The 18,628-nt window shown below is 41.1% G+C and overlaps 1 protein-coding gene across 4 annotated transcripts in view; it reads left to right on the top strand.

Moving 5' to 3' along the window:
- CCDC200 (coiled-coil domain containing 200) overlaps window positions 1–17,136 on the top strand; it is a 40,469-nt gene extending 23,333 nt beyond the window's left edge. For 2 of the 4 annotated variants that reach the window (XM_069242374.1, XM_069242373.1), the window contains exons 4-6: window positions 10,764–10,820; window positions 15,668–15,738; window positions 16,978–17,136. In XM_069242374.1, the coding sequence (XP_069098475.1) occupies window positions 10,764–10,820; window positions 15,668–15,738; window positions 16,978–17,004 (155 nt within the window). In that variant the 3' untranslated portion in view covers window positions 17,005–17,136. The remainder of the gene's footprint in view (window positions 1–10,763; window positions 10,821–15,667; window positions 15,739–16,977) is intronic. The other 2 variants (XM_069242376.1, XM_069242375.1) reach the window with 1 other exon arrangement.
- The last annotated feature ends 1,492 nt before the right edge of the window (window positions 17,137–18,628 follow it).

Raw genomic sequence — 18,628 nt, 5'->3', positions numbered from 1 at the left:
AGCATTCTTGATATAATGGCATGATTGGGCGTACTTCGTGCATAAAACTGACCATAGCACCATGGAGGAAATTCTTGGCCTACTGTGGACATTCATTAGGTCACCTGCCTGACTCCACGACAAGTGAGACTCAAACTTAAGGTCTATGGTGCACTTACATCTGCGTTCCTCCCACTGTTCATGTTAAACATGGACTTCAATATTCTGAGTAAAGAGCTGGCATATAGATTGCTACCATATATGCTGGCCCTGATACATAGGGATCAAAATGCTTTATACTAAACCACAGCACCTCCCTTAATCTCAGGAGGCTATACCATGTTCTTTATGAGCCCAACAGTGTGAACGGTCCAGAGGGTAATGCTTATGTCAGTAGCCCTCGAGAAGGCCTTTGATTCCATACAGTGGGAATTCTTGATGAAAATAATGAGTTAAATGGGAATGGGAGAGGTTTAGATTAAATGGGTCACACTTCTCTATACTGGGCCAATATCACAGGTTAGGACCAGCAAAGTGAAATCTGTCAATTAGGACATATTCCGGGTTGCGAGGCAGGGTTGCCCCTTATCTCCTCTTCTATTTGCCTTAGCCATCGATCCTCTAGCAGAGTTATGTAGATGGGAAGGTGGTGGCAGTGGCATAGTGATAGATGGGCATAACAGATCATCTTTCTTTATGAGGATGATCTCCTTTTTTATCTGTCTGATGGCCGTACTGGAGCTCCGGCTGCATTCCGACACCTAGAGGAGTTTGGGGCACTTTTGGGCCTATGGGTCAACAGAACCAAAACCTGCCTTTTCCCCTGTAGGCTGAATGTGCACCAACTGCTTGCCCTTCCAACAGGACTTGTGTGGGCACCCACAACCTTTAAATATCTGGCTTTTCAGATATACCACACCCGAGATGACCTAACGGAGGGTAACCTGTGCAAAGCAGTTCACTCCTGTCCCACCTTTTGGAGATCCCTAAGATTACCCATCATGGCCCGAATATCAATAGCCCAATAGAATGACGCCTCCTCTCCTGTTGAATTGTTTCACAAACCTCCCAATCAGGGTGCCTGTGACCTGTTTCAGGCAGTTGTATGTCCTACTCTGGGAATTAATATGGGAAGGGGTTGCCACAGGGTCTCCACAGGGTGTCACTGGAGGTCCTGAAATGTCAGCCAGAGAAGGGAGGATAAGGGAGGGATGATTTTGAGCTGTACTACCCGGCAGCACAACTGCAGTGGGTGGCCAGATGGCTTGATGGGTCGCAGAGAGACAAGTTAGTTCTCCTGGGTTTGACACCACACCAGGGATGAAGTGGCTATTCTACAACTGAGTACCCTACTAATGGTAGCCTTACAGTGCTGGAGTCATTGCACAGTTCAGACCTAGAAGGTTCCGCTTTACACCCCTATCATGCCACTGGTAGGACTACCACATGGTGACCCTATTACTTGTTTCTCTGCTGCCCAACTCTCAGAGTGGATGGAGGATGGATTGACGATGTCAGGTGACTGTTAACAATTAAGCACCCTTATACCACTGGAAGAATTAACAGAACAATACGCATTGCCCCAGGGACAATTTCTGAACTATGAAGCACTAGTGCAGACTTTTACAGATTTGTGGGAGGAGAGGTAGGTGGAACCCATGGCAAATGCAGTGCTCCAGCCTTTGCTTTCTATGGGATTGGTGGGATACCTGGTGACATGGTTTTATAGATCTCTGTATGATATGAGGCAGGAAAGAGTCTTAGGCTGTGAGGTCACAGATAGGGAATGGAATAGAATATTGGCATACCCTAAGAAAGTATATCACAATATGAGGCTGAAATGTATGCACTTCAACTTTGTACATATGACATAGCTTACTCCCCAGACTAATAGTCATATATGGTGGGAAACCTCACTAATGTCCCAGGTGTCAACTGTTTGATGCTGATTTTAGTCATATGATATGTGGGTGTGCTACCCTTCAATTGTTTTGGACTGCAGTACTCCTCTAGTTGCATACAGCATTGGGACACTCTCTCCCTCACACTTGCCTTTTAGGAGGGTACTCCAGATCAAAAACATGTAAAGTGGGCACTAGGTTCCTGAACCTGGCCCTCATTCTGGCCAAACATAGAATAGCAATGACGTGGAAATGGGGTACAGGACCAGTATTAGAGGTATGGGTCAGGACCAGTATTAGAGGTATGGGTCAGAGACATTACCACTTGGGCCAGAGCAGAAGAAAGCCCTCATCAGGCAAGATGCAAGAGGGGTTAGGAGCTGCCTTATAGCAGATTTGTGGACGGAGGTACTAGGGGACTTGGAGCATCCAGAGGCAGAAGAGGAGTGAGATGAGGAGACCCAGGATGGTGACCCAGATGAGCGGAGGGTGGCTGCTCCTACAGTAAGCAATTAGATGACTTAAGTATACCAGCATAGCTCTATGATGGCGATACCACACAGATTATACTCTCTAGGCTGATGTGTGAGGTGGATCACATGTCCCACCTTCGTATGTAGAGACCACTAACTCTGATAAAATCCACTTGACAGACACACAATTGACACATACTGAGACATGCTCCCCCAGTCCGTCCCCTGCTGCCCGAGGACTGATTCCCTGAGACAGATCAGTTGTACTCTTTCGTACTTTTTTTTACCTTTTATTCTTTGGTTCATCCAGTCGGGGAGGTTAGATTTTATTACTCCCTCAGTTCTTCCCTTTTGCTTTACTCTTGTCCCAGAATCATTTGGAACACTTGCTTTGCACAAAGTCATCCCAGAGATTGGGCGCAGAGGAGACTAAAGAATGCACATTCATGTGATTATACATGTAAGCTCTGGCGGGGTTTAAAGCGCAAAGGGGCAATCCAGATGCAATCAGGAACTTACCCTGCATGTCTTGGGAGTTGATTATTAAGTAATACTGTTGACCTCCAATTCACCCTAATATTTTACTGTGTAGACACCATGGCTTGACTTACCATATAACTGTTTGTATTGATACCAAATAATAATAATAAAATCATTTTTAAAAATACTGTGGGCATCCGTTCACATGCACTGTCAGTTATATGGAAGTGAAGCTATGGATGGCAGATTGAAGCAACACACGACACTTTGAGGAAGAGAGGTCCCTTGGCTCTTACTCTTTTTTTCTCAAGCCACAACCTATTCTCTGTAAACATTTATAAGTCACATTCATCTATCTGTTGATGCACTCGCCAACCATTCAAACATCCACCCATTAGAGAGCTACACACAAAACCCACCAATAAATAGAAAATATCTTTCACTTAGTCCAGGTTCATATAACGATAAATAGTTGTAGTGTGTAAAAGATATATACAGTACATAAGGTTCAAACGTACTGGCAAATGGTAAAGAGGTTAGCACTAAGAATAAATTGCACAGTGCTAAAAACTCCTGTTAAAGGAGAATCAAGTCTCTATTATGTTTAAAATAGTAAAACTACAACTATTAATGGTGACATATATTGGTTGATCAATCTAAGGGAAGCAGGCTAATAATTTTAGTAGCTATAAATATTTATAGAGAGCAGCTTGGTCATCAAAATAGTACCGTTTTTATTTAAACATCTCTTTGTACCAAACATTAAAAATCAATGTAGTAATATAAAATAAAACAGTGCATAGTTATTTATCACAGTCATCAACACATGTGCTTCTTGTTAAGCCACAATATCATATGATGTCCATGGGTGGACGATACCTTGGGTAACAGACTCGTACAGTCTAGACTCCCAGATACTGCAAGATTGCCAAAGCAATCTATAATTCTATTAATAGTTTGCTAATTACCTTTTGTGACTAATGTGTCAACATATGAGGGCTATTTCATAAATTTAAAGTCTCCATCATCACACCAGAAGATTCATTTTTAATGTCAAGACAGATTATAAATATGCACATAAATCTACAATTGGTGTACAAAGCCATAAAAAGGGCTTATTACACACATGACAAGGTAGAATATCATGTTACACCCCTTGTGCATTGCAGAGTACGTATCTTCACTTCCCCATCTTTAGTGCAATCAATATTCATTTCATCCACACATAATGAAAAGAACTTAGCAAATAAATGTAATTCATTCAATAACAGACCCAATTACCAGATAATATACAGAGCAATCACCCATATAGCTAAACCCTTAAAATAATTTTAGAAGAGTATATCACAATTGAGTGATCACATTGAACATGATTGTACAATGCCACAATTTTTGAATGCAAGTGGATTCCTACTACTAGAAGGGCCTTTAAAGTCAAATCTAACAATTACAACAATCTATCCTTCTTTTAATGAATCCACTCTACCCAGGATGGTGTCATATTTCAGCAGCTATCCTACTTAACATGGACACCCAGAAAAAACAACATGATATGGTGCATACCTCCAGGCATGGGCTTATATGCAATTAAATTAAAGCCACAAAGTACAGAGAATACTTGTTTCCAGTGGTCAAACCACTACAGTCAGCTGTGCAAATAGAGAAGACATAATATAAACTTCGCCTCATGCAGACATCATTAAAAGATAAACAATTACAGCACTGGGTTCCAAGTTATAAATCAGCAACTACCCATCGCCATAAATGCGAAATCATTCAGTCAAACTTGAGAGCTTTTTCAGTAATATAATGCCCTTCCAAGTATAGAAGTTAGCCAGCCTCCCAGGAATTCAACTATAAAACAGAAAAATAGGGAGACAAGAACCAAGTTGTTGTCAGCCACTTAAATACACAACTGATAGATACAGTTTGTTACAGCATTATCAAATACCACACGTTGTTACTTCTAATGTGAGAAACAGACTCTGGCCCTCATTACGAATCTGGCGGTCTTCAGTCCGCCAGACTCTTTGCGGCGGTCCCACCGCCGACGGGCTGGCGGTGTGGACCGTGATATTACGAGTATGACGGTTTGGCCTGTGCCAAACCACCACTTTTCAGGTCCTGCCACCAGGGCAGTCAGACCGCCGGGCCGGAGATAAGCATCTCCAGCCCAGCAGCCCACCTAAGACCGCCAGCGGTATTAAGAGTCCCCTTTCCGCCAGGGTTTTCGTGGTGGTAGCACCGCCACGAAAACCCTGGAGGAAAGGATACCAGCGACAGGAACCTGTCACCGGTAGACGACTCCCCCACCCCCTCTACATCCAAGAGGCCCCCACTCCACTTCCCTTACCTTACAACATTCACCCCCGCTCACCATAGTAACCTCCCCAACCCTGCACCCTGTACTTACCCCCACATACACGCACGCACCCAAACACACACACGTCCAAACACTAACACACAAGCACCCACACGCACATCCTGACACTCACTCACTCACACTCACAACACCCTAACACTCGCGCACGCACACACACACACCCACACTCACACACAACACTCGACCCAAATCCATACACACACACACAACACCTCCCCTTTCGGATGGTCACCTTACCTGGTCATCGAAATGGTCATCCAGGAAGGAACGGGTCCTGGCGCTTGCATCGACGCCAGCACCCTGCCACACAACATCGCCATGCCGTTTTTCAAATTGAAATATGGCGGGCGGTATTTTGTTGGCAAGGCGGTTTCAGCAGTGCAACTGCGACTAGACCGCCGACCGCCAGTACAACTGCTGGCATTTTTCCGCCTGGAAAATGGCAGAAAGCCACCAGCAGTCGTAATATGGCAGTCTGAGGACTGCCGTGCTGGAGGTCTTTTGGCGGCCACCAGCACGGCGGTCAGCGATCTTCCCCGCCGAACCCGTAATGAGCACCCCTGTGTTTTCATGGACGGAAGTTGATACCGCTCAACTGAACATGATGTCTAGTAATAGGTATCCACAATTAAGCTCATAATAAAATATTGCCCTTCTATAATCATGTTCAAAACGATCAATGAAATGTAAGTATATACTCGTGAAAGTAGGTTAAGGGTCTAGCTCTATGGGTGGTTGTTTTGTATATTGTCTAGTAATTGGGTCTGTTAGTGACTTAATTGGATTTATTTTCTACCTTATTTTGTAATGCATAGATCAATAAATATTGATTGCATTAAAGATGGTGAAGGCAAGGTAAATACGTTACAATGTGTAGGAGGTATAACATGATGTTCCACGTTGTCAATTTTTAATTAGCCTTTTTATTGTTTTTACACTACATATGGATTTGTGCACATCTCTATTATGTCTTGCTATGGAAAATGAACATTTTATTCTGATGAGAGATTTAGACATTACAAAATAGTCCTGAAACGTTGCTGCATAAGTCTGGAAGGGTGATTAATAAACTGTTCAAGGAATTATTGGAGTATAGATTGTACACAGATTGTTACCCAAAATATCCCTCTGCCTTGGGAAACCATAAACTACATAATGTTGATGACTGTGATTAATAACTATGCACTGTTCTATTGTGCCTTTTAATGTTTTGTATGAAGAGATGTATTAAAAAAAGATGTACTTTTTTAAACCATGTGGATCTCTATCAATATCTATGACTGCTAAAATCATTAAGAAAAATGGCCCTGCTTCTCTTAGATTGATCAGACGTAATTTGTTATAACAGGCAAACACTGTCAGCTTAGAAAATCTTTAGATCGGTATAAAGCTGAAGAAATTTAGAAGTCAATGCACAAATGACTTATCAGATTCAACAAACTGTTTTAAACTTATTTAGACAAGAGTTGTGTCTGTATTAACATTTTATTGACTTTAAATCAAGGTGCTCTCTAATGATGTCCTACACCTTCGAATAAAATGTATATTCATACAAGATAGTGTTTGTTTACCCTGGGACCTCTGACAAAAGCTTAAAGTACTACAGACAACAGCAGGCACCTTTGTCTTACTCGAGTGACCTCTAGTAATAGTCTAAGCCAGTGGTTCCCAACCTTTTGACTTATGTGGACCCCCACTTTATCTTTACTGGAACCCGGGGACCCCCACTGGATCATTACTGTAATCTGGGGACCTAATCTGTTGATATTTTTTAAATTTTCTAAGCAGTCACGGACCCCCTAAGAAGGCTTTGCGGACCCCCAGGAGTCCCCGGACCACAGGTTGGGAACCACTGGTCTAAGCAACGGCAGTCTGTATCAGAAAGAGATGATTGCAGCTTTCCAAATTAAGGACTCGTGGATGTAAACATCAATGCTTTTTTTAAAAAGAAAAACGCTAGACCTGTTGGCTTTGTCAATGCTTGTTAGGTTTACTTTTAACTATGGGAGTTTCCAAATTATTATGAGTGATCATTAAGAAGGTATAATATTGACAAGTCCTGGTAGGATCTGTTCTAGATGTTCAGACAGAACAGCATTTCCCATTCCCGTTTCCAATTTTCTCCTGTCCTTGGCCATCAGGGTTGGCTATACAGGAAAATATGCCTCAGATTAAATGGAACAATTTAACTGGTGGGCCAAACATTTTGGTTAAGACCATGTGAATATCATCTGCATAAAAATTCAGACCAGATTCACTGGACTGGATGAGGTGAGCCAAAGGGATCAAGTATAAATTGAACAAAATAGGTGACAAAATAGATCCCTGAGGAACACCACAACTGAGGCTTCCAACAAATGAAGTGAATGAAGAGATCAAACTTTGAAATGTTGGTCAGTCAGAAAGCTATAAAAGCGAGCTAGGGCTGTATCCTTAATGCAGAGTTTGAACAATTTCATAAGAAAAATGACATGACTGACAGTATAAAAGACCCAGTGTGAGATTTAACAAAATTAAAGCTGCCCATACACTGTCGTCAGTGCATCGAGAAGCTCATCAGTGCCCAAGATAACAGCCAGTTCACTACTTGAACCGTTTTGGAAACCTAGTTGAGGAGGATGTAGAATGGAGTTAAAAGAAATGAACTCCTAAAGCTGTTGAAAAACTGCTTGCTATGATAATTTTGACAGTTTGGATAGCTGAGAAATCAGACACTATAGAAGTGTCTTGAGGAAGGTCTCTAAACTGCAGGCACACACTGATCTAATGTTCAGTACAAAGAATTGAAGCTTAATCATCATATCACATGTTACAGTACACCGGTCCTGCATCTGAAACAGGGTTACACACTTTGGATCAGAGGCTCCATCAGAAAGTTTGATGTGAGCCGCTACAGTCTCAGACAGAAGGAAATGTATGCTCTGTAGAAAAATCACATTTAGAAACAAAAGCTACAAAACAGTGCGTTTCTCACAGTTGTTTGCTGACAGTGGACCATGTTTCTATGCCAATGGTTGGGACATCTTTATGTTGTATTTGGAATTGCAGCCTTCCGTCTTCATTGAATGTATAAAAGGATATGCACCTGTAGTACATGCAACAGTAGCAGTCGTTATCATCCACTAGACCATTAGAAATTTTCATCAAGGATACAAGTGGTAATATCACATATAGCATATCACCACAAACGTCATCACTGATCTGAATGAACCACAAACAATTACTCTATTAGTCTTTATGCTCCTACCAATAACCATTGCCCGCCGCTGTAAGATAACTGAGCTTTTCTTTAGTTGTGAAGTCCAAGAAAAATTGTCTGACATTCTTATACCCAAATAATCAAATTGTTTAACCTGCTCAATGGGGACACCCCCTATAGTCATTTACCCCCTAAAGGATTTATGTGGATTTATGGCCATATATTTTGACTTCTCTGGATGAATTTCTAACCCCTTCACTTCACAAAACGCTGCAAAAGAATCTAATTCATTTTGCAGTCCCATTGGGGTTCCTGATATAAGCAAGGTGTCGTCAGTGAACATAAGAATAGGGGTTGGTATTCCCTTTAATTTTGGAGCATCATGATTGAACCGAGCCAACTGGTCCACTGCCCCATTAATATAAAGGCTAAACAAAGTAAGGGCCAAGACACACCCGTGTCTCACCCATCTTGCAATTGGGATTGGGTCAGTAAGATCACCTCCCACAGTCCTCCTAACTCTAGCGTAGGTGCCCTTGTGCAAATATCTTATTACCCCCAAGAGGTCACTATCCATACAATAGGCATTTAAAACTCTCCAAAGAGACTCTCATCGAACCAAGTCAAAAGCCGCCCTCTTGTCAATGAAGGCAACGTAGAGATGGTCATGTTTTAGGGTCAGGTACTTCCAACAAAGTGATTTAAACCTAAAGACTTGAGCCATTGTGCTAACCCCTTTTTGGAATCTAGCCTGCCAATCAGCAAGGATTTGATGGTCAACAATCCATGAATGCAACCTTGCCAGAATCTGTTTACAAAAAAATCTTTTGGCTCATGTCAATTAAACTTATTGGTCTGTAATTTCCTGGAGAGTCTCTGTCCCCCTTTTTATAGATTGCCACCATTCTTGCTCCCCTCCACGTGGGGGGATACCATCTCCCTTCATTACTCAGAACTTAGTTAAAGAGAATTGGAAGAAAAATCAAATGACAATCAAAAACATAGAAAGAATAGAGGGTTTTGGTAAGGCAGAGGGTTCCATAACTGCCAAAGATGGCCATTGAGAAGCAAGTCTTCCCGAGCAGTCCAGAACATAGAACCCTTAAAGAACACAGTCTCGAGGCACAGCTTGATAAACCAAGACAAAGGTAAAGTAAGATTACAGTACATAACACTCCACATCAGCAATACCCCAAATTAAACACAACACAACATGTACTACTTGCACATTGTATTTCCCCTTAATAAACAAAAAATAAAGAAGAACAAATTAAAAAGAAATGTAATGGAGATAAAAGTTTTTAAATCTAGCAGGTAAAGATAAATTTCGAACAGGTCTAGATTCAACATTTTTCAAACAATTCTCAGATATGTGTTGATAACCAGCTGTAACATTACCTACAACCCCCTTCAACATCAATATTCCTTCGAAAAACTCCTGAAGTAGTAGAACCATCAAACCTCAACGATGGCTCAGCAAAGTTTATAAGAGCCACAACATCAGTGGAAAATTTGAAGTCATATGGGGGACATGCATCCACTAAGATCCATCAAAATGGCTCAAGTCATCACCATCAACCGTTAAATCTCTCTCATTGTTCCTTCCATCCAACAATATGTGTGCTTGCTCTGAAGTCAACTTCACCAAACATCTTCTGCTCCACCAACCTTTACCATCAAATCAAAAGAGCACCTCTAAACACTTTCAACACTTTAAGTGGTGACGTGAAATTTGATTTCCCTTGTTTAACCGTATAAGGTTTCCTAATGAGAATCTAATCATCGGCATTGATGGGCATCTCCTTAACTCTGCGTTTCTTGTCGAAAAGAACATTAGACGTACTCTGTTTGCATGACACTTTATCAGCAATATCCTTGTCAGAACAAGCAATATCTTCATAAACTAGATCATCCAGCCAATCAGGACATACACCTGCTCTGGGTGCTCTGGTACACAGCAAATTAAAAGGAGACAACCCAGTAGTGATGTGGGGGTAGCACCCACACTTTCTGCCTTAGAAGCTCTTATACATCTACATCAATTGCTACAGCAGTTTAAACGCCTTCTTCCAAAAAAGTATTCATTCTTTCCAGTCAGCTATTTGAACTGGGTGAATACAACACTACTCTTAGATGTTTGATCAAATTTGACTCAGTAAACTTCCTTATTTGGATAAATTCAAAGTGTGTACTGTTATTCATCACCAATTCTCTTGGTGCACCCTCGATCTGAAAAATTCTTTGCAAAAACGTAATCACTGAAGTGGTATTAGGGTCTGGTACAAATTACCAATAAACCCACTTTGAAAAGAAAACAACAATAACTAATAAAAACCTCTTTCCAACAGGTAACATATCAAAATGCCCTGCAAAATCGAATGCATCTTTAACCCAAACATCACCAGGTAAGGGCACAGAATGCAAGAGAGACTCAAAAGTCCGCCAGTGTTTGTGAGAGAGAGTATGTTCTACAGTTAACCCACTTGCTGACTTGGCTGTCCAATGAAGGCCTCCAAATATATTTCTTCAGTATATATATATATATAGGTTAGTTTAATCAGTGGGCCTGATTTAGAAGTCAACAAAGAGGAATACTCCATCACAAACATGACGGTTATCCCGTCCGCTGTATTACGATCCCATTCTATGCTATGGGGTTAGTAATATGGCGGACGGGATATCCGTCACATTTGTGACAGAGTATTCCCTCATCCAATATCTAAATCAGGCCCAGTGACACTAAGGGTTTGTATAAATCATACCTCATCAGAGCACCCTTGACCATAGACAACTCTTGTCAACCTTTGGCAAAAGCTCTCACATCCACATCCAGATTCCTTTCATGGGGCCAACCAGGTCTAACGAATGATAACTTTTTGCAGGCACCATCCAAACGCAAAGTTCCCAACTAAAGTGACACAGAAATGGCTCCTTTGCCTTCAAACAAATCATCCACATAAGCCACAAAATCCTAGAAGGTAGTGAACCCTTCTGCTCTGACCACCAGGAATATATTTGATGGAAAACACATATTTCTGTAACTGTGAAAGAAGTCTCACAAGTCCTGAAAACGCTTTCCCAAAACCATTACCTTCCAGCATGTGATCAATGGTTTGTGATCAGTACAGATTTCAAACTCAGTACCCCACAAATATGTTTTGAATTTCTCCAAAGCCCAGCAACACACTAGGGCCTCCCTTTCAATGATACAGTAGTTACATTCAGCTTAACTCAAACAGCAAGAAGCAAAAAACACAGTTTCTTCTGTACCGTCAATCTATTGGGTCAATACTGTACCTAAACCAACCTGGCTGGCATCAACTGTTAAACATTTCCTTCTTGCCATTCCTGCCATAAAAGAAGAAAGCACATGTGTGCAAGTTATCAACTCCTTGATTTTGGTAGAAGCTTCATCAATACATTTGTCCCAAACGACATTCCTTGAAAAGGACATGCAACGTTTGAACAATAAATGCATAACCCTCTATGAACCTGGTATAATATTCACTGATACCTAAGAAAGAACAGAGGCTATCTTTATCCTTAGCTTTGGTGACTTGGACTCCTGAATAGCTTGAATTAAAGAAAATGTGGGTTTAACACCCTCAAAAGTGATACTGTGACACAAATAGTCAAGTTCTTGCACCATAAACCTACATGTCATACCTGAGTGTAATGTTTACATCCTTGAAAACTGATATGACCTTATCTAAAATGGCATTATGTTCCTCCACACTCCGTGCAAAAATTAAGACATCGACCTGGAGGGCCTGAACCTCACTAATGCCATCCAAAATTGGATCCACAGATTTCTGAAAAATGCTTGCCGCAGAGGATGGCCCAAACGCAAGCGTAAGAATTTGAACGCACTAAACGTTGTTATGAATATGGTTAAATCCTGCGATTCTGATGCTAAGGGGATCTAATGATAAGCAGAACGCAAATCAATGAATGAAAAAATCTGGCTGGTCCCAGGTTGGCTAACAGTTCCTGTACCTTGGGCAAACAGTACCAATCAACCACAATATTGTTGTAAAGTGTGTGGAGGTCAGCACATAAACTGATTTCACTAGACGTTTTTCAAACAAAAGCTATAGGACTAACTTAATCAGCTGAATCACTAGATTGTATAGTGTCTTTACATTAATTGTATAACTTCTGCAACAAAGCCTTGAAACCATCTTTCACACTGAAAGGAACTGGCCTCGGTTTATGAACCACTGGTACAGCACTAGGTTTGAATTTGATCTTGTGTTCGGAGTTTCTGACCCAATACTGTCACTAAACACGTTGGGAAAAAGCACAGTGGCATTGTTCGCAAAAGTAGATTCAATTAAGGAAACTGGGATATTGGTGAGCATCATTAGTGTATCAGAACCTGGAACAAACATCAGGCACTTTTTAGCCAAATCCTGTCAACTCACTAACTTCCATTCCTTTAAATCAACATATACCTTGGTAAGAGTAGATATTCCTAGAAAGCTTATTGATTCAACAAAATATCCCAACAAACCAATATCATGCTCACCAAATGCTTTATGATTGATGTCTGGCATACCGAGAAGAACATTCTGGGGTACCTGAATTTCTATCCAGAGTGCATATTCAGAGTGACCTAGCCTGTTTGTACCTCAAACCAAGGTCCTTTAGCTTTATCAGTGAAATGATAGTACCCTGGTTTTCATAATAGGGAGTAGCCTGAATGGTGAGATCGCTGGATAAATCAGTGATACAATCAACATCTACATTATTGATTTTTATAACAGACTTTACACCATTGCTAACACTTTGGAAGTTACCCACTTTCCTGAGTTATTACATTTACCCAGTGCTTAATTTGTGAATTGAAAACGTGGTTCTGCCCAAAGACCTCCTCTTAAACATGCAGCTGCTGTAATTAAATGTGCAAACACGGAATACTGAGGCAGCATAATCCTGAAGCCATCTCGGGCCTCTTCAATCCATTTAGAGCCACTTCCTGCTCCTTCAGCTCACTCTTGCAGCTTTCTGCTTTCTCCCATTGTGACGCTTTCGTTTTTCTCTTCTTCCTCTTTCCCATATGTGTCTTTTGCTTGCAGTAAGTGCTTGAGGCAGAAAAATAAGTGCCAGCCCTCAAAAATAAGTGCCAGTGCCCCGCACAGGAAACAACAAGCACAAATTAAGCACTGCATTTACCTAAGGCAAGGCAGCTTTGGCAGGATTGGTGCCATTATGAAATTTTGACTTGTATCTAAAACAGACAGGTTGAATTTTCTTGGGCACACTCTTAAAAGACTTGTCCTTAGTGGAAATGAAATTTGAAGAAACCTGCAACCAGTGTTAAGAATTACATGGTTGGTCCAAAGCCATGAGCTCATTGGACACTAATGTGCATTTTATAGCTTTGACCATATATATAACTTCTGCTAAAGTGGAATCCCTACTGCTCAGCACACGTTCTTGAAGGTTCTTAGAATTACAGCTGTTGATCCCTAATGTAAATGCCACGTTAATTTCAAAATTGCAGGTTGAGGCCAAGAATCTTAAACCTGGCGGAAAGTCCTCAATGATCTCATCTCAGGTGCTTATTTTATTTTGAAACCATTATATTTTCCAAAAGCACACTCAAGTGCTCTTAAAATGTGTTTTTAAGCCTGGTGTTTGCTTCCACGTTCTCATTCCAGACATCATGACCACCAATAGGGGCTTGTGCCATGGGTAAATTATCAAAAACGTGCTGCCCCTCTTGATCTATATGGCTAAACAATAAAGCTACCTTCCTTTTAGGTTCAAAGTTAGTGTCATCAATGGCCACCAAATAATCTTCAAATATGCAGAGCCACTGTTTCCGCTGTACTGGATGCTTTCCTGGGTTCTGCAGGAAAGGTTGTGTCTGAACTAGCTGATTTGAAGCCATGACAAACACTGGTATTTAGTAAAACAAACAATCCAACAGTACCTCTAGCCAGTGAAATGCTTGCCAAAATTGACAGAAGCTTCTTAAAATAACAAGAAATATTGAGTAATGTGCAATGCTTGTCGAACGTAAACCAAAACATATATAGAGTCATGTGACCAGGCAGCTAAAATCTTGAAGTGAGGACCAATTCAAAATGGCTGCCACGTAAAGTTGTCCTGCACATCAGGACATTCTGATGACATCTGTAAAGGCGAGTGCAGCACATGTGCACAAAACAAATTTGTGACCACAGAACTCACGCAGAGAAGAGTGGTGCATGTGAAAAGCTTGTGACCTCTAAGTTCATTCCTTGGAAGGGAACACTCAGCAGCGACCCCAGCAATACAATCAACATTTTAAAATTCCTTTGGAGCACAAACATCGACAGCGGGAAATAAAAAGAGTGTCTTCCCAGCCAGGGTTCACCCAAGGGCACATGCAACAGGCTTCCACTGGTGAGGCTAACATAGGCGAACCTGATGCGGACCAGCGTCAACAGAATAACCAGCAGGGTAGGTTCTCAGCAGCTTCTTCCGTGGTGCCACGATGTGATGGTAAGAACTGCACTGCACAGCAGTACGTTTTTAGAAGGATTTATTCCGATTGACAATGAGAGCCCACATCTTGCAACCATGCGGTAAGGCAGAGGTTCCACAGCTGCCAAGGGTGGCTGTTGAGAACCGAACCCTCTGTAGTGTCCTGCTAGACACGTTCTAGTGTTTGTCCAGCCTCTCTGCTGAGGGCTGGCCTCCCACATACACCCCACACCCACCCAACACAGGCGTCACCGGTCAGGTGACCCTGGCAATAAAAAGGGCCGGGCGCACATGCCCAAGGCCAGTTATACCTACTAAGCAACTGTGTCCGTGTCGTCCATTTTAGTAGCATGGGGGCCTAGGGCCCCAACACTACACCCTCTAGAGCAGTCCAGAACATTGAACCCTTAAAGAACACACAGTCTCGAGGCGCAGCTGGAGGAACCAAGACAAAAGGTAAAATAAGATTACAGTAAGTAACACTCAACATCATATACCCCCAAAGAAAACACAAAACAACACGTACTTCTGGTACGTATTTCTCTCTTGCTCTACTTTATGGAAGGACCAGCGCTGTTTAGAACCCTCCTCTGTAAGGACTACCTTTGGTATAACTATACTTCTGTGCTACATACCTTTTTCTGGAATCAGGGCGAATATATATATTTTTTTTTAGAGAACCAGTATTAGTGTATATTTTTCTTGAGAGAACCATTACTAGTGTTGAACTTTATGCATTTATCAGAGTTGATTAAACTAATGATGTCCCCTCTTTCAGAAAAATCCATGGATCAGCTCTCAGAAGAAGATCGTAGAAAATACGGAGCAAGAACCATCGGCAGATACAATGTAAGTTGCATCTGAATATCCTTGCATTCCTTCAACATTTCTACAACATGATAGGATCAGCTTGAATCATTCTTTAGACATGAACACACCCACAAACTGAAATGACATCCCGTATCCTTAAGGGCCACTCCTACCCATCTACAGTATAGAAAAAGAAGAAGAAATTGTTATTTAAAGAACATAGCATTGGGGCACAGTAAAATGTCCACTCCCTTCTCAGAAGCCCCACTTACATTTACTCTGACAGTATTGCTGCCTTCGACCCCATAGGGCACTCTGCTGTCTTTCTGCTAGGTTCGTATTATAGGAATATCAAACATGGTAGCCTGCAATCCCAAAACACATCTCTAATTTTCTTACTACAGACGACTGGTGACATCTTTATTCAACTATAGAATAACAAAATAATGTAGCAGTTGAAAAGTAATAGCTCATTAACACTTGAATTGTGATGTAATAATGCCTGTTGCCAGAAGCAGCAGCCAGGCTGGAAGCCAGGTCACAGAGCATTATTACAGCTGCAGTTTAAATATTTTTCTTTCCTATGATGCGTTTTTTCTAAAACTACAACGATCAGGACACAGGAGCGACTCAAGCAACATGTTTATTTGTTGTGCACTGTAGATCATTGCAGGAAAATATTTCTCTATGTTACTACTCATTATGAGCTACAGCTTTTGTGAAATCGTCTTTACATTAAACTGACTGTAATATGCTTTTGGAAAACACTGCAAGCTGCTTTTTGTTGTGTACAGAGTTTGCTTATATTCTTCGTCAGCAATCATACTATCTTTTATTTGAAGGAGCACGACACCAAGGATTTATGCCTCTTTGGCGTGGGTGATAGTGTGACCATCCATCAGTAGGAATAACGTGCCCTCTGCCGTGGCTTTGGATTTCCATGACTTTATAAAGGAATTGAGCCTTGTTCCTGTATAATGTCATGGCACTCCTCTGCAGGCATGGGTACCTTAACCTGTATATCATATGCATACATGTATTCCAATTTGAGCAACGAACATACACGTTTTTGTCTCAAACTAAAAATGTGTCTTTTGTCATCTTTTTTTACTTGCTATATATGTTCTTTGTGAGGTTTCTGCATACATACATGCTTAAAAAAGTGCGAAGTGTTCCTAGGCCCATTTTGTAAAATACAAATATAAGACGCCAGATGCTGACAGAGGATGATGGTGGCTTTATGCAAAGACCCTCTCATTGATGTTTTTGCCTTTACAGTCTGTACAGTATGGTCAGCAGTGGTAGATGCCTGCAAACACTGAAGCCGGTTAAAATCCTATCAACGTGTACCCATCTATGCGGCTCTTGCATCTTCATCCATTACTTTTGTAGAAGTTATAATGCCTCGAAAATATTAAAGTGAACATATGACAATCACATCGTTGTGTTTTTTGTTATCGCATACAATGTAGCAGCAATCGAAATTCATAATGAATGAAATGTTGATTACATTTACTCTGTTAAATGCTCATCTTTTTGGGGACTCATGTAGCCTTCAACCAGGCACACGCCAACTTGGTTTATTTTCAGTGAATTAAAATTAATAATTTCATAAAGTCTTAAATATTGTGAAGAACATGTAGATTCATGGACGTTGTTTCACCAAAATACCCGGGGTAGCGGAAGTGATATCACAGGTCATGTGACCCTTGATTACATCACAGGAAGTCACTTCACATGACATTCGTTCTCAGTGACATCACAATGACCGATATCACCCCATTCCAGATAGTGCTAACACTTGGTTTTTGCCTCTGCGGTGGCACCTCTTGTTGTGCAATAATTAACACGCTGACCCTCACAAACACAGAGAAAGCACACATAGATGCTATCTGCTAAAACCACCGTAGAATTAAGAATACAACTGTGCAATGTATCATAAGATACATGAAAATGTATAAAGTAAGTCTTCAAAGAGTAATTATTCCTTCGGGAAACGCAGGAGGAGACAGATAAACCCCAACAGCAGAAGGAAAATAACACACAGTACAATTAAAACCAATTTCAGGATTGGCACATGTACGGATGTAAAAGTGTCCACAACACATACAATTCAGTGACAAGCACAGAAAAGCATATATTACAAATACACCTGTAAGTCAATAAAGAAGCAGTGAACGAGTAACAGTGCATATTTATGCTGCACAATGTGAAATGACCTGCCTCTAGGTGCCTGGGGAACCAATCTGCATCACTCAGAGATCGTACTGCCTAGTTGAAAAAGCCCAGTGCTATACCACAAGCACAAACTTTACAATGCATTACATGCTTTGCTTATTGAGCTGTGCATTTTTCAACTGGGCTGTCCATAAAATGATGTCCAGAACTTTGAGCTATGCAGTGCCATGTAAAACAAATAATCAGTTTAAAACAGTTCAGTGCCGACAACGTATTTCACTTTTCCCTTATCTATAGAAAATATAGTATCCCAAACATCCCCAAATAGGATTCCAAGGTCAAAGGTTTTAGAAACCAGTGTTTGTTGATCAGTGTCAGCTGGTGGCCAGGGGTTAGAAGCAACCTGACGGGAGATGCAATCAATAATTTAAGGGTAGAATCTACTACATCGTTCACTACTCAGTTGATGCCCATGGATTTAGCTTTTGAATCCTCATCAACTCTAGAGTTCTAGCCTTTTCATTGGAATTCTTTGGCAGGAACATCTATGTAGAACCTTTTAAAGTACTTTTAGTTTAAGGAGGTTGCCTGTTAAAACTGAATGCCAAATCTTGTGACTATGGGCCACATTTTCAAACATTTGGATTTGTGATTTTCCAATTGAGATTCCATGCAAATCACAATTAGGAAATCGCAATTCCAAATGTAAGAAACTCCACTGAATTTCTTTTGCGATTCCCGGTGGGTCGCA

Source organism: Pleurodeles waltl, chromosome 6 (genome assembly GCF_031143425.1).
Source record: "Pleurodeles waltl isolate 20211129_DDA chromosome 6, aPleWal1.hap1.20221129, whole genome shotgun sequence".
Lineage (NCBI taxonomy): Eukaryota > Metazoa > Chordata > Amphibia > Caudata > Salamandridae > Pleurodeles > Pleurodeles waltl.
The sequence above is the reverse complement of the archived record's forward strand: the minus strand, read 5'-3'. Positions and strand labels throughout refer to the sequence as shown.